The sequence below is a fragment of the Punica granatum genome, chromosome 3, assembly GCF_007655135.1.
Source record: "Punica granatum isolate Tunisia-2019 chromosome 3, ASM765513v2, whole genome shotgun sequence".
NCBI classification, from domain to species: Eukaryota; Viridiplantae; Streptophyta; class Magnoliopsida; order Myrtales; family Lythraceae; genus Punica; species Punica granatum.
In genome coordinates, this window is record NC_045129.1 from 2,996,647 (window position 1) to 3,013,114 (window position 16,468).

The window sequence follows — 16,468 nt, forward strand, 5'->3', positions numbered from 1 at the left end:
AAATCTCCACGCCCTATAACCTGCAATCTTCGTGCCCTGCAACCTGCAACCGTGAAGAACAGGGTAAGGAAAATCCCTAATTTTGATAGGTTGCCCTAGTTTTGATTGCAGATGGGGAGGGAGGGGATGATGGTGACGACGTCATTCGATAGACGGAGGGATAAGAAGGACGACGTCGTTAAGTTGGGGGAGGGGATAAGATCGATGATGGCGTCGTTTGAGCCAGATCCTTTTTTTTTTTTAAACGAGAGGACAAAAACGACGTCGTACGTGATGAAGTGTAACGTTAATAAGAGTCGTTTGTCTACTAGATACCACATAAGTGTCCATGTCATTTTTCTATAACGGTACTTACGGAATTTTGACGGTGGTACCAAAATATTATGGATACTCGTCTTTCAATTATCATTTTGTTTCAAAAAATCTTTCAAGTTGTAATTTGTTAGTTTTAAAATCTTTCAATGACCATTTTGATAATTTTCTCTATTTTTTTTTCACTCAAAGCTCTCTGCTCCTCTCCATCTCTCGACCTCTCTCTCAATCTCAATTTTTAAGAATGACTTGAAATGAATAGACAAATGAATGAGGTCAATATAAAGAGCACAAAAGTATGGCGGTGAAATATGCTGATGAGGTGATGATTTTAAAAGCAATATCGACACCCGTAAAGTTAAACATCAAGTCTATCTCATTAATCTTCATGATAAATGCAAACTAATTCTTTTAAATTGAAATATGTAATAAATTCGTATGTGTTCAAATAATATTTTTATCAAACAATATCTTTACAAAAGTCATATGATATAAGGAAATTTGGAATGTTACACGGGGTGAATCGTCTTGATTTTTAATATTTTATATAGGTATAGATATGTATTGCCTGAGCCTTGGTGACTAATTATGCATGCACGCATCCATACAATATTTTACTATACACACACATATATATACTGTATGCACTTCAAAACCAGCCGAATAAATAATATATAAACCATAATTAAGAAGATTTAATTAAGGAGGCCTACGCAGCCTCCCTAGCAGCCCGGCCCCAACGATCAATAAAAGGAATATATCACGCAGCAGATATTGTGGCCGTTTTGAAGATGATATTAGCCTTTTTCCTTTTTCTTTTTTCAAAATATTTCTGAGGACAATTATATCTTCACTGGTGATCGCATTCTCTATATTACTAAATAACTAGTGTGCTCGGAGAGAGTAGATTTTCGATGATATTGTTAGAGTCTTTACACTTTTTCTTTGTTCTTCGTAATTTCTTTTCTTTATACTGCGGTTGCGCCTTATTTGTCTACCGAAAGAATTTATATAAAAAAAAAAGGGAAAGCAGATGATGGGCTCAGTTTTCCAAAGAAAAATTTTGATAATGGAGAAATTGAAGTGTATAAAATATTGTAAGCTAGGTATAGCTCCACATTGTAAGCGTATTAAAAAATTAAAAATATTTCATTTACCTGTAATTTATAAAAAAATGAAAATCATTTTATAAAGAGATTTTTTTTAAGATTGCTTTTGATGTTTATTCAGGATTATATATTTTTTTCCAAATTTATTCAGAAACTGAGAAATTCGTTTCACCTTTTTATATTATAATATATAAAATCTAAGAGGAGATATGATTACGTTATATAAGCCAAATCTAAAACCCTAATTCCATTTTAATTAACCTTTTTAACTTTTTTAAGATGAGATGTGATTATGTCATATGGGAAATTATTTCCATAGAAACTTCCAAGACCTTTTCACCACTTCTCGTCCTGATACCCTGGAGGACCTTGCGGGCTTGATTAGCCCAACCATCACGGAGCATGAGAATGAAATGCTTATCAAAATCCCCGAGGACAAAGAAATCATCATGCTCTAAACTCAATCCCTAATCTCGAAGCTTTGGGACCTGATGGAATCCCTTCCTTATTCTATGAACACTACGAGGAAATAGTCAGACCATTCATTCTTTCTGCAGTTAAAACCTTCTTCAGCTCATGTTACATCCTTAAGGAATGGAATAACACATTCATCTGCCTAATACCTAAATACCAAGGCGCCTCTACCTTAAAGGATTTTAGGCCTATCAGCATGTGCAATGTTTGTTACAAGATTATCTCAAAAATTATTACAAATAGGCTGAAACCTTTTCTCCAAAATATTATCTCCCTGAACCAAATAGCCTTTATTGATGGTAGATGGATCAATGCGAATGATCTACTAACCCAAGAGATCCTACATGATCAAAAATATAATGGCGTGTAAATGGTGGATATGAATGAAAATTGACTTCATGAAGGCTTTTGATAAGCTGAAATGGAGCTTAATCATCAAAATCTTGGAGAAATTAGGTTTCCACTCAATTTTCATTTCATGGATCTACCTGGATTTACCAGTATATCTCAACATTTAGTTTCTCTATCTTACTGAATGGCTCACTTCATGGTCACTTCTCACCAACGAGAGGTATACGACAAGGTGATCCAATCTCACCCTATCTTTTTGTACTATCAATGGAAATACTGCCTCACCTTCTTTATAGAGCAGAAGCTAATGGAGAGATCAAGGGCATTCGAATAAGTAGAGGAGGACCACATGTATCACATCTAATGTTCATAGATGATCTTCTCATTCTGTCAAAAGCATTGATGCAGACATTAGGCACATAAAGAACATTTTAGCAAATTTTGCTCTTGGTCAGGACATGAAGTTAACTGCTCCAAATTAGGCCTCTTCTTCTCCAGAAATGCCACAACAGCCACGCGCATAAATGCCAAACCTATCCTAAGAATGAGAAAACTAAAGTAAGATGCCAAATACCTGGGCAACCCACTGTTTATCGAGAAGAAAAGGGAGGAATCCTTCAAATTCCTTGTCGATAAGATTAAAAGCAAACTTGCATCCTAGAAATCCAAAGCACTCTTGTTTGCGGGTAGAGCCACTTTAGTTAGCTTGGTGATTAATAGTACCCTTATATACACTATGTCGCTGTTTCGACTACCAAAATCCATCATAAACGCCATCAAGAAAGTGACAAATATTATGGTGGGGTACAAGTAAGGAAGTTGGCAGATATTATGCCCCAAAGAGCTAGGACACCATTTGCCAACCAAGAACAAAGGAAAGTCTAGGCTTTCAAAGGACGGAGGACACAAACAAGGCTATGCTGTCCAAAACAGCCTGGGCACTGACGACAAATACAAATAGCCTTGCTTGCCGTGCAATGAAGGCAAAGTACGGTGATTTTCTAAATTCACATAACCGTAACTCTCCTTCCTCTATTTGGAAAGGTCTCCAATGGTGCAATGAGACTATCCAGATAAGTAATTACTTCTTTGTAGGTAATGGTACTTCTATTTCAGCTTGGCACGACCCTTAGATTTCAAGTATAGCCGATGACAAACCCTCCCTTGGATTAGATATCATCATAAATCTCGAGTTGCAGGTACGAGATTTGATGCTCTTTCACTTGAAAAGATCAAATGCTTCTATTCTCACAAATCTATCTGAGCAAGAAACAGTAGCAAACATCCTCAAGATCCACCTCCCACAAGAAGAATATGAAGATTCAGCGATTTGGACACAACCACGTCTGGGGAGCACTCAGTCAAATCCTTGTACATGATAGATCAACAATATCGATTCCAAAATAATAGTGGAATTATTTGGAAACCAATTTGGATTCTCAAAATCCATGAACGCTACAAAACCATTTATGGAGACTAGCTAGTGAATGCCTCCACTGGTTTAGCGAAGATAACATTCTATGTTCTCTTTGCCAAACCAATTCCGATAAACCAAAGCATCTCCATGGAGATTGCACATATTATCGAGTTACCTGGATGGAATCACCTTGAGATATGCAATCAAGCATTATCCCAAACACCACGGTTAAGGATTTGATCAACTTTGTTATTTTCCCTCTATCTACCTTGATTACGAACTCCGATGATAAAGCTTGCTTTTCATTATATGCTGCCATTACTCTTTATCAGTTGTGGATCTCAAGGAATGATATCTTACACTCAAGTAAATTTGCAGACCTACAGGAAACTGTAAAAAAAAAATCAAAAGGACATACAGGGAGCACTCCAGCGCTGGACACAACATGGGACAACAAGAAGGAAGCTCGGCATTTGCACCGCAGCAATTGGAATCGAGGCTAGAACCTACAGGATCAGAATTGGGCTTCATTAGCACGGATGCAGCCTGGAACATTAGCAGATCATGCCTTGCTAGTGTCTTGCAGCAACCAAATAAACCAACAGCACTCTAATGGTTCTAAATCTCGCATGAAGCAAAGCCACTGCAGGCAAAAGCCAAATCTATCCTTCTTGCTCTATCTATAGCTACTGACAAAGAATGGAGTAAGAACTGGCTATGTAGTAACGCCATGCTGTTAGTAAATGTCATTTTACACCCACACAATACAACTTGGGAGATTATAAGCATAGTTTTGGATATTACTAGTATGCTAAATATGTTTAGTGAATGGTTATGTACTTTGATCCCGAGGTCGAATAACTCTCTCGCTCATGACTTGGGCCAGTTCGATTCCATGTCAAAGTTTCACTTTCTATGTACTTATGAGGGTTATCTAAACCTTTATGTAGATGCTACTAGGGATTAATAATATTATGCATTATCCAGCAAAAAAAATTTTCTAATCCAATTAAATGAATTTATACTATATTTTATTCATCCAATCAATTTTTTATATACATTGACATTGTTTGTATGAATCAGATATAAATAGATGTCTTTTTAAAAAAACTAAAAGTATTCTAGAACTTTTTCAAGAGCTCGTTAGATAGTTGGATATGAGATACTTCATTATTTGTATGAATTTATATATAATTATATGTCTTTTTGAATAATTAAAATCTTTTTGATAATTTATAAGAACTCGAAATATGAAGATATTACTTCAAATTCATTGTATCAAATATCTTATAAATCAATGACATGAAAATTCATTTTATTCATGTTTTCTATTTGTTTTAGGTTTTCATACGCCTTTACTCCTACATGATTTCTCTTCATACATGTTACAAGTTTTTTCTTTCTGGATCATACATATGTTGATTTACTCTATATACTTACATATATGTTATTTGCATTTTCCATATGACGAGAGTAACTATTTATTTGTCAACATAATTTTCTCTTCTTTCATCTTTCATGCACAATCTATAGTGATATATACCTTTTTCATTTATATATCTATTCGAGTCGATGTATTATCTAGTTCTGGTTAGAAAAAGAAATGGCAAAATGTTACTGTGCAAACATACAAATATTGACTACAATCATTATAATCGAGCAAATGGATAGCGACTCAATCACTAACTGAGAGAGTTTTAAGAAAAAAATTATCGTAGCATTTTTCATTGCGTACTCCGACTTTTACATATTACTTGCATATCCAATATGTTACGTGATAATATTTTATCATTATTTGTATGACCGGATGTAATAATCAATATATATGCCACAAATAAATATAAATAAAAAACTGTATCCACTGAGTAGATATATCAATAGAAATTTTACTTGAGATTAAAAAAAGTGAATTATGACAACAAACAAGTACTAATAGGACAAATATAAAAAATTCAATGAATATAATATAAATAAAATATATTAAACTTTTTTAATTAAAAATAAAAGGTCCATTAATATAGAATTAAGATTTTTTGGTTCAGCTTACATTGCGCAATCAAGTCTTGCGCTCTGTCTTTTATATATAATTTCGTTGATGATTCATCGATATAGAATTGACAAGTGTCCTCACAATCTTATGACTGGTTTTTCTCTTTTCGTCTTTTGGTTGAGATTTTTTCCCCTACCAATTTTCATGGCCTTTTTCTCATGAGTTATTAAAAGAATCTATTAAAGAGAGAACATTGAAACCATCTCTCTAGAAGGCTGTAGAGAGACCCCATAGAATATTGCCCCTTCTCCCCTCCATAATTCCTCCCTCTTCCCCTTCGCGCATGGCTCCTCTTCAGCTGTGTCCTCAAATTAGCCTCCACGTACCCGTCGATTCATTAATCCCCCATCTCGTCAGAATCTCCCACGTACATATAAAATTTATAAAAAGGAGTCGTGAATTAGTCCGCAAACTGGACTATGTCCGTATGAATTTATTTGCAAGATAAAGTTTGAAACTCGTTGAATATATCTCGTAATTAGAACTAAACTGGTACTAAAAAAAATAATCTCGATCAATAAGTTAAGAGGATCACATTTCGTATTACTACTCAAGAAAATTTTTTTAATAGGAAGACGACAGGTCCCATTATTGTACCTTTTATTGTGCTCGAGCCCTCTTTCAAGGCTCATATCCTTTCGAGCTTTATGTCTGCAGGTCCAAAAGGAGGACTGTCACGTGATTTCCAAAGGGAGATATCCGTATGAATTTATTTGAAAGATAAAGTTTCAAACCCGTTGAATATATCCCGTAATTAGAACTAAGTTGACACTCAAAAAATAAATAATCTCAATCAATAAATTAAGAATATCTCATCTCGTATTATTACTCAAGGAAAAAAAAAAAATAGGAAGATGACAAGGACCCATTATTGTACCTGTTATGATGCTCGAGCCCTCTTCAAGGCTCATATCCTTTCGAGCTTTATGTCTGCAGGTCCAAAAGGAGGACTGTCACGTGATTTCCAAAGGAAGATGTTGAAAACCTGGGGAGGAAAAAGAGTTGGTGAACATTATCGTTTAGTATGGGTCGGGGACATGCGCGGGTCCGAGCCGTGACATAATTTAAGAGTTTGTAACCTACCCAATGGATTGAGACAGGTTATATAAGGACATCGTAAAATTGGATATATACCAAATATTTGATATCAAAGGAGCTCTAGGACATACTGATTATTGTGTTGTATTGATCTATTTATGGATAAAAGGTTTAATATGGCATGTGAATTATTTTATGCATGGCGATATATACTGTCCTAGATCTCCTTATTTAATTATGGGAGACATTAGATAGAATATTGTTAGGACCTGCTATGCGAAATGGATCAAATGAAAAGTTTGTAGTTATGGAGTTACGTATTATTATGGAGAATGAGTTGTCCATGGTAGACAATAAGGTTTATATATCAACGTACATATCAACATACGTTCACACCTGTGCCAAACTAATAACTGCATCAACTGCACACGATGCTTTAAAAACCAAGCTATCTTATATCCTCAAATTTATCATACCTATCCAAAGCAAACTGCCTATGCGCGAACCAGTAAAATGTTACTGTTTTATTAGTTGCACCGGAAAGAGAAGACAGAAAGGAGCCCGAAGGAAATTACGCACCCCCCAGAAACAAACAGTGATTTTAATGTAACAAACCAAACATTCCACACCATTTTTGCCGCGCCCTCATAGGAAATAAGAATTTTTCATTCGTATATTCTTTGGACATCCCAACTTCTTCGACGCATGCATTTATCAAGAAAAGCGTATATACCTTGTAAGAGATATGAATGTAAAAAAAAAATGAACCAGGATCGCTTAGTTTTGACTTGTATGCGTATAAATACAAGTGTTCCTATATACTTGACTAGATTTCTCCAACTATTGATTAATGTTATTTCGCTATATAATAGAATGGAGGGCAACGGACATACATATAGGTAGGTGTACAAATTTTAAACGCCCTTAATATTAAATTAAAACCCATAAATGAGAGAGTTTTGATAGCTAGATATAACCCCCAACCCCGAAGTTAAAAACCAAGGCCTTGAATATAGAAGGGTTTTGCAACTTGCAATTCATAAATACCCTTCAATTAACTCCTCACTTAAATAAGTAGCTTCCAAACATATTATATTATTGTTATTTGATAGGGAAACTATATGTATGTAACTATAGCTATATATGTATTTAATGTAGAGATGGAACGCATACTTTGTAGAATATGATGAAGAAATATATTAACATGATAAGGTCAAAAGTGCAACAAGAATTGATACAATTGATAGCACGATTGAATTGATCCGATCCACACGGCTGTCGGGATCAATCATATCGTATACTATGACCATTGAAGGATCCAAAAGAGGGTATTATAAGATAGGATGGGATAGGATATTGGTCTATTGAACTAATATATCATTGTCGGCAAGAAAAACTTATGTATCATAAATAATCGTCTATTTCATAAAGAAATTTGCAACTCACAATAATGATATAATTACAAACTCATAGAGAAAGGGGGTGTAGAGCCATATCTTCTATTTTCTCCCCAGAGGGCATCAAGGTTCTACCATACGGTGAATTTGTTGGGGTCGACTTACCTCGTCTTTATGTAATTTATGCTGCATTTGGTTTGTAAGTAATATTTTAAAATCATATTTTGATTTTAAAAAAGAATTATATAAATAGTTATATATGGAGTCCACCTTTAACTTTGTATGAGTTATTTTATTTTATTGTGAGTAAAATTAAGTTAAAGTGTGATTTTAAAATCACACTAACAAACCAAACAAAACATTAATTTCTTTTATTTTCTAGGTCTTCACCCGTTATTCTATTAAAAAAAAGTGTAGTATAATGACGCATATGCTTGTCTGTCAATTTAGAGGTTTTAAATTTCATTCTTATGGTGGGATTGTTCGTATACCTTTATTGCTATTAAATTTTCTTTATTTTATGAGTAACTCCTATGATTTTTTTTTATATTGAGTTTATGAATCTCTATCGATCGAAAAAAAATGCGATTTGTAAACTGTACAAGATGACTATTTGTTACTTGTTAAGGGTAATTATGTTACACGACTTACCCAACTCCCGTTGTCTCTCTTACATGTCTCATAGATTATCATAGCATAAGATGGATTAGCAAAGTGATTGTCACAAAACTCGATTACTTGCCACATAGATAAATACCATAATCAGCTTACTCAGCCCTTTCTCTTTTGGTTTTTTCTCCCCGAAAAAAAATAAATAAAATTAAAAAAATAGACGTACCATTTTTTTCTTGATTTAACAAAAAGAAAGAATATTAAAAACCCACCGCCTCATGACACTGGGGGCGTTCGCGTCAATCAACAGATACTGCAAGCCATGATCTCCGCACAAGGCTGTCACCCGCATTCCTCAAGGTCGCACAACAGACCGACACGTCAGCAGACAGGCGAACCCGAACGCCACAACGCTTCCAGAATCTCCACATGTAACTCATGAAGGTCGCCAGAAACGCAGCCCCTGGGTGACGTTAGGCCCGCCCAATATTTTAACCGCACAGTAACTGGAGCTCCTAGGAAATGGAACTAACCACGGTTAAAATAAGCCCAACCACGGTTAAGAAAGCCTCCTTAAAAGGGCAGTTTACATATGCGGACAACTCCACCATCATCCATCGTCCCCTTACCCCTCGTTAAACTTCCAGAAGCCGCTTGCGAATCCCCTCCCGAAGGAAAATGATGATCGGCCATCCGACGGTGGAGGTGCCCCCGTGGCCCCTCCTCGAGGATCCGACGGACGACGTCTACTCCCCCTTCTCTCCCCAACGCTCAGACGGTGGCAACGGCACTGGAGGCGGAGGCGACCTCGTGTCGGCCCTCCGGCGCTTCCTCCCCTCCAACCGTCCGGACCTGCTGGACGACGACGAGGAGGGCGGCGGCGGCCAGGAGGCGGCGGACTCGCCGGTGGACACTTACTCTTGCGACCATTTCAGGATGTACGAGTTCAAGGTGCGGAGGTGTACGAGGGGGCGGTCGCATGACTGGACGGAGTGCCCGTACGCGCACCCCGGCGAGAAGGCACGTCGGCGTGACCCCCGGAAGTACCACTACTCCGGTGCCGCGTGCCCGGAGTTCCGGAAGGGCAGCTGCAGGAAGGGCGAGGCATGCGAGTACGCCCACGGCGTGTTCGAGTGCTGGCTACACCCTGCCCGTTACCGGACGCAGCCCTGCAAGGACGGAGTGAACTGCAGGTGAGACAGCCCATAATAGCAAGCATGAGCTGACGATTAATCGATGTCGGCCGAGGACTGGTTGATTAACAATCGACGGTTGAGACCAACCGGGTCGGTTGGGTTGCAGTTACCTCTTTTAGGGGGGAGTGAGAGATTGCAGCATTAGATCCTTAGGTGGCGGAGTAGAAATTGCATGTTAGGTAGATCATTAATGGGATGACCCACAGTTTTCAAAATTGCTGATCAGCGAGGGTCATCGGTCCTGATGGACACATTCTATTAGCGGAAACATGCATAGATATTATTTCGATCGGGACCATTGATATTTGTCTAGTAGCTAATTAGTCATGCAGAACTCGGCACGATGTATGTTAGAGCGCATAGCATATACCCTTTAGATATATAATATATATATATATATATGTATGGTTTTTTAATTGGAAGGTTTATCTTTTGGTTATACTTATCAGGCCGATGTTATCAATAGATTATTGACATATTGCCGCCAAATTAATGTAAAGCTGACATTTGTTTGGTTGCAGGAGGCGCGTGTGTTTCTTTGCCCACACCCCGGAGCAGCTCCGAGTGATCACCCAGCAGAGCCCAAGAGGCGGGGGCGGCAGCAGTGGCAGTGATTTCTACGAGGTGTCTCCGCTGAAGCAGGCTATCGAGGCCTCATGCGCCCGGTCCCTGCCTTTCCTGGCGTCCCCAAGCTCGATCTCTCCGGATGACTCGGATTCGCCTCCGCTGTCCCCTATGACTCAGTCCCTCAGCCGCTCGCTCGGGTCAAGCTCGGTCTCTGATGTGGTGGCCTCCCTCAGGAACCTCCAGCTGGGTAAGGTCAAGTCCCTCCCTTCCTCGTGGAACTCGCCTTTAGGGGGTCCGAACTATGCCAGCTCCCCGAGAGGGTCCATGCTCCGTTCCAGCTGCTTCAGTGTGCCCACCACCCCGACCCAGACCCCAAATAGCCCTGGGTTTGGGTACTTGGACTTGTGGGAGAAAAACAGGTTCAGCGAGGAGCCGGTGATGGAGCGGGTAGAGTCGGGGCGGAATTTGAGGGCCCGCATGTTCGAGAGGCTGAGCAAGGAGAACCCACTTGAGCCAGGGCAGGCCAAGACCGACGAGTCTGGCGGGGCTCCTGATGTAGGGTGGGTCTCTGAGCTCGTGATGTGAGGATCGGCATCGGCATCAGTTTAACGGTGATGATTTACTTTTGGTTTTCCTCTCGATCTCTCATTGTGAATAGGAAAACATGATGGAGGGGATTCAAATCTGGGGATCATTTTGGCTTAGGACGGAACAAATTGAAGAAGATCCTATTATGTATATAGTGCTATATTTCATGAGAAATTATTTCCAATTAACATGAAAAATATATATGGTTTTAATTATATTATATGATTATATAAATAAATATATTTAAAGGAATATATAGTTATATATGTATATATATGGGATTAAAGGGGGAAGAATCAGAATCTTTTTTTTGGGGGGGGGAATGGATTTTCTGATAAGTTCAGAAGATTTCATTTTGAGGTTCTTTTGAGTGCAAAATTGGTGCATACTTTTTGTGAAGGAGTGAGACAATGGGAATTACGATTATTCCTTGCTTATGTTTTTTACCTCTTTACCTTTTTATTTCTTTTCTTGTTTAGGATCTCAATATTGTACATCCGATGTAATTTTAACATGTATATGTTTAATATATGCAAAATATTATTTGCCACAATGGGCATTTCAGTAATCTCCTATCCATTAGCCCGCACAGGAATTAATCTGGAATACCTAATCAGCAGCGGTTCTGAAGATTAGATTATGGTTCAAGCAAATGGAATGTGGTTTTATCTAATTCCTATTCCCGTGTTCCTACGAGCCTGAAATGGACATGATCCATTTCCGTGGTCAACAGGATGGAATAGGGATTGATCGATGCCTACTTCTGTGTTTTACGTAAACGCCTCTCCTCCGCGGAAACTGGAATGAGAACGACTTATTACCGCTTTGTATGTGGTGGTGGGTATCCTCGGCGATATGAGACGAGCATTGTCCATTCTCGTTTCTCGAACTCATGGTCAATCTATTTCCATTATGACCGTCAAGGAGCGAAAAACTGAAAGGAAAATGACCGTATACGCTTTTTCTATGGTTTAGGAAATCAAATGGTGGGCAGGACGTGGTCGAGAGAGAGGAACTGAGTTGATACATTTCCATAAACGTGTCCCATCGTTTGGGAGAGGAATAAGACGCCACCGATGAAATATGGACGAGGAGAATGGATTGGAGGGAATAATAACCGATTGTCTTTCAGGATGCTGACACAGTAAAGTCGTTTTATCGTCAAGAAAGTGGACTGGAAAAATAAGTTGATCAATGAAATCGACATTATAACTCGGTTTCTATAGTCAAGAAAATGCATTCACCGAGGAGACTTCTCTGCCGATTTTTAGAAGAATTTTGGATGCGCTGGATGGAATAGGTTTAATAAATTCTTCTGGAGCAACTAGAACTAGCTAGGTGGCTCTAATGAGGGGGGGTTTGGCCATGAGGGGCTCTTAAGGCTACACATTGCAAGTGGAAAGGTGGAGTGGTGATGATGGGATTGACCCTTCCACTCCCTTTTGAGATGTTTGGAGTCGCTTTTGTTTGACAAAAGCTATGGAAACTTGAAGAGAAATCCTGTCCTGGAAACAGGAGATCACATCAATTGCAGGGACATGGGAGTAATTCAACGGAAAGACATCTTGGTGGTCATGGGCACATATAGTCGAGAAAATGATAGAGAATACCAGAAGCCGATCCCCTTTCCAGACAAACCTCTTTTCAGTCATTGGATCTGCACCGGAAAGAGAGTTCGGTTCAGATCAGACGGTCTTGGAGATACAAGAGATTGTTCGGCACTAGCTAGCGAAGACCATAAAATTTTCCATGTAATGTTTTCCTTGATCAGAAGTGAGGATTGCATTCAATGATTTGCCCTTCCAACACGCAAACAACATCATGGGAATTGGTATTCAATGGCGAGCCTTTTCAACTCTGACGTCCCGTGACGTCCCTATTGATATGATGATTTTCCAAGTTAGTGTGCATCTTCGTCGTTACCCCCTTCTTCAAGCTCAGTAGGTACTAGTCCAATGGTTTGACTACGTATGGTTCACAGAATGGGGATCAGTACGGGACGAGATTTAATAATATTAGGTATAAACCGGCGATAAAGCGAAATAACGCTTGGGAGGACAAATGGTGATCCCGGTAATGAAGATAGTTATTTCAGTGCTTAAATTTGGCAAGAGTTTGGCTTTCTTAAAGCCAATAATACATTAATTTTTTGATTATCAATATGACATCGACTTAAATGCTGTAATGTTTTAGATTAGAAGATTTCAAGCTATTTAAACATCCTCCGTTGGCCCATCTTTAGATATCGGATTACGGGACCGGTGAAGGCTCTCAGTGCATGATTCTCGATATATAAATCGGTAACCCGGCGGATAAAGTCATATTATTATACGGAAGGCAACCTGATGAAGAATGCCATTCATTTTCTTGCTAGTAGTCCACGCCATGCCATCACTAGGGACGTTTTAGTGAAATTGTGGATGATATTGTGCCAAACAATGACCTTTTCACTACCTAGTGATATAATTGACCTATTAAATAAAGTAAAACCCATCAGTTTCACCCTAAAAAATAAACATCAATAGTGGGCCCATTTATTGCCCTGGAATGGAACCTAAGATTTGAAGGAAAATGAAAATATAAGTTGTGTTTGGTTCTTGTCAATGAATGGGGGCCAGGGAGTAAGAATCAAGGAAAGCAGGTTATGTCATGTAGTGTGATATCCCGGCAAATCGATGATCTGGTCAAAAGCAATTAATAAGTGAACATGTTAGTTTAATTTTACTTTTAATCTAAAGTCCTCGTCGGGTCCCTATCATTAGCTAATGGTTTAATTAGTCCACGGCCTGCTTAGGCGATATCCTCCTCCGTTGCCAAGGGACGATTGTTCGGTATCGTCTCGTCATAACTTTATCTGTTTCCTCGGGGCGGAATCCATAAGGAAACCCCGTATAGCAAACGGTGATCCTGTATTATCTAGGTGGGGATGAATCGTGCTATCCGCAAATTATCGAACCTTGAGGTCTCTTCGGGTGCTAGGCCGTGGGAGGCCCGACTTCCATATGGGCCAAAGGTGGCGTCCATTAGCGGTGGTGGGCTGGCGAAGGAGATCGGAGAATGGGCCGTTTCTCTTCTTAGTGGGCATTAAAACAAGGCCCAACTTTGTTTTGGATTTACATCCGATCTATGCTACGATGTATTTTGGAAGCTGCTATGTAAGTCCATCTTCTAATTCAACGAACACTTTCTAAATCTTCCCCTTTGCCCCGACATACGACGAAACTCCGTCGCGGTGTTAGTTTGTCGCCCGAAAAATAAACTTTCGTGAAAACCAGAAGCATGAGACCTGTCTGCAAGAATATTTCGCGAGTTTTGCGGATCCATCTTCCGGATTTCCTGATGGTGAAAGGACGGCAATGGAGGAGGATGACAAAGTCCATTTTTGTGTTTAACCAATGACAAGGGGTTGCGTTTAGTTTGGAATTAAGCAAACCGGTGCTTTCATTAGGGTTCTTGATGAAGTTTTGATTTATTTCCTTTTTTTGGTGTGCCCTTCATGATCTATGGCGGCAGAGAGATTATATATGGACTCAGTCCAGATATAGAAAACGAGTCGAGCATTCATGTCTCTGTCATGCAAGAAATCACTTATACAGAGTCTAATTAGTTTGGATATAACCCTAAAAAATCTGCAGACATATATATCAGAGGTAATCCTCGGATTATCTCATGCGTTAGGAGGCCGTAATCTTCATCACGTACCGTACACTAAACGAGTTACTGAATTTACCAAATTATCTGAATCACACTCTTGTGACTGTCAACAAAGGTTTTAACTTCTATTTGTTTACGGAGTTATTACTGTCGCGTCCTTACATGTCTAAACTGCATATCAAACCTTATACATGACCCATAAACTGATTAGCTAGCTGCCACATATTTTCGAGAAGGCAGAAGTCCTATTCCAACATAACGCGCTTTATTCAAAGGGACATATATAGGTTGATTTCACTGTTGTGCCTCGAGATGGAAGGACTTGCAATGATCTCCAAGCAGTAATAAGGCTGAACATTCCATAGAAGAAGAGCATGCATCTAAACTAACATGAAACTATCATATAAAGGTTTGACCGGGTTCCAACCGTGGACTTATAAGTACATCAGGATACGCGTAAATTAAATTGCATTAAATAACATGTACTTTTTGTCTGGTTGGGGAACTCGATTTTACTTCATATACATCTACGAAGTTTAGTGGTCAAAATTCATTGTCTTATTCTTTTGAGAAGAAAGATGCAATAATCCTAAAAGTTCACGTTTTTTTAAGTTTGAATATTATAAGTTTAATTTTGCAAAAATAAAGGTTTAAAAAAGTAATAGATTTGGTCTATTTTGTAACCGATCGTTAACAGTTATTGATGTGGACATAATCTTTAAAAGAATTCTAGCAGACTGCTAGTCAGTACATGTAGATCAATTATTGCACGCTGCATCAATAATTCTTAAAAAAAAACAAATCAAATAAAAAACAGAAAAAATAAAAAATAAAAAATAAAAAATAGAAAAGTAAAAAGATTTGAAAATATATAAAATATAAAATATATTAGCATTATTTATAAAATATTAAAAAATCAGAAAATGGGCAAATCATTTGAAAATTTTCAAAAATAAGAAAAAATATTTTAAAAATAAAATAAAATAATTCATAAAAATGAAAATATAATTTGACATTTTTATAAAGTAACAAAAATATAAAAATAAAACAAAAAAAAATCAAAAATGGAAAAATAATTTGACATTTTTTTATCGAATAAGAGAAAAAAATCGAGTTGAGATGTAAGGGGAAGAACTACCCCCTTCGACATCGTCGAAAGGGCTCCCCCGATCCGAACCTCCCCCACCCCTGCTTCTCGAGCCCCTATCGACCTCGGTGAGAAGGATAAGAAGCTGTAAGGGCTCCTCCGTTTGGTCCTTCCCCCTCATCCCAGCCCCATTGGGGCAAGGTCCTCCTTTTTTAAAAATTTATTTTCCCATTTTATTTTTATTTTAGTGTATTTGTTATTTTATATTTTTGTACATTTTTTTCGATTCTTATTTGATTTTTATTTCCATTTAGTTAATTTTTTAATTTTTTCTTATTTTATAAAAAATGTCAAATTACTGGCGAAAAAAAAGGGGACTAATGGTTGCTTTCTTCCGGGGAGACTTTCCCTGAAAAGAAAGAAGCCAAAAAAGGCCCCTATATGGAATAATACAAAGATGATTATTCCGTGGGGGATTCCCCATATGGTAGTTTTGTCACCAGGGGATGACATTATGCCTATAAAAAGGCTTATAATGAAATTGAACCCGCTGGTGAGTAGAAAGGGCCACATGGTCAGCTTCGCGGAGCTTAGAAAAATTATGCAGGCCCCCGAC

The 16,468-nt window shown here is 38.2% G+C and overlaps 1 protein-coding gene across 1 annotated transcript; it reads left to right on the forward strand.

Moving 5' to 3' along the window:
* Positions 1–9,368: 9,368 nt before the first annotated feature.
* Positions 9,369–11,679, forward strand: LOC116201370 (zinc finger CCCH domain-containing protein 20). The gene is made up of 2 exons (XM_031532590.1): positions 9,369–9,953; positions 10,478–11,679. Exons 1-2 carry the CDS (start codon positions 9,439–9,441, stop codon positions 11,106–11,108), a joined length of 1,146 nt encoding a protein of 381 aa, XP_031388450.1. The 5' UTR covers positions 9,369–9,438; the 3' UTR covers positions 11,109–11,679.
* The last annotated feature ends 4,789 nt before the right edge of the window (positions 11,680–16,468 follow it).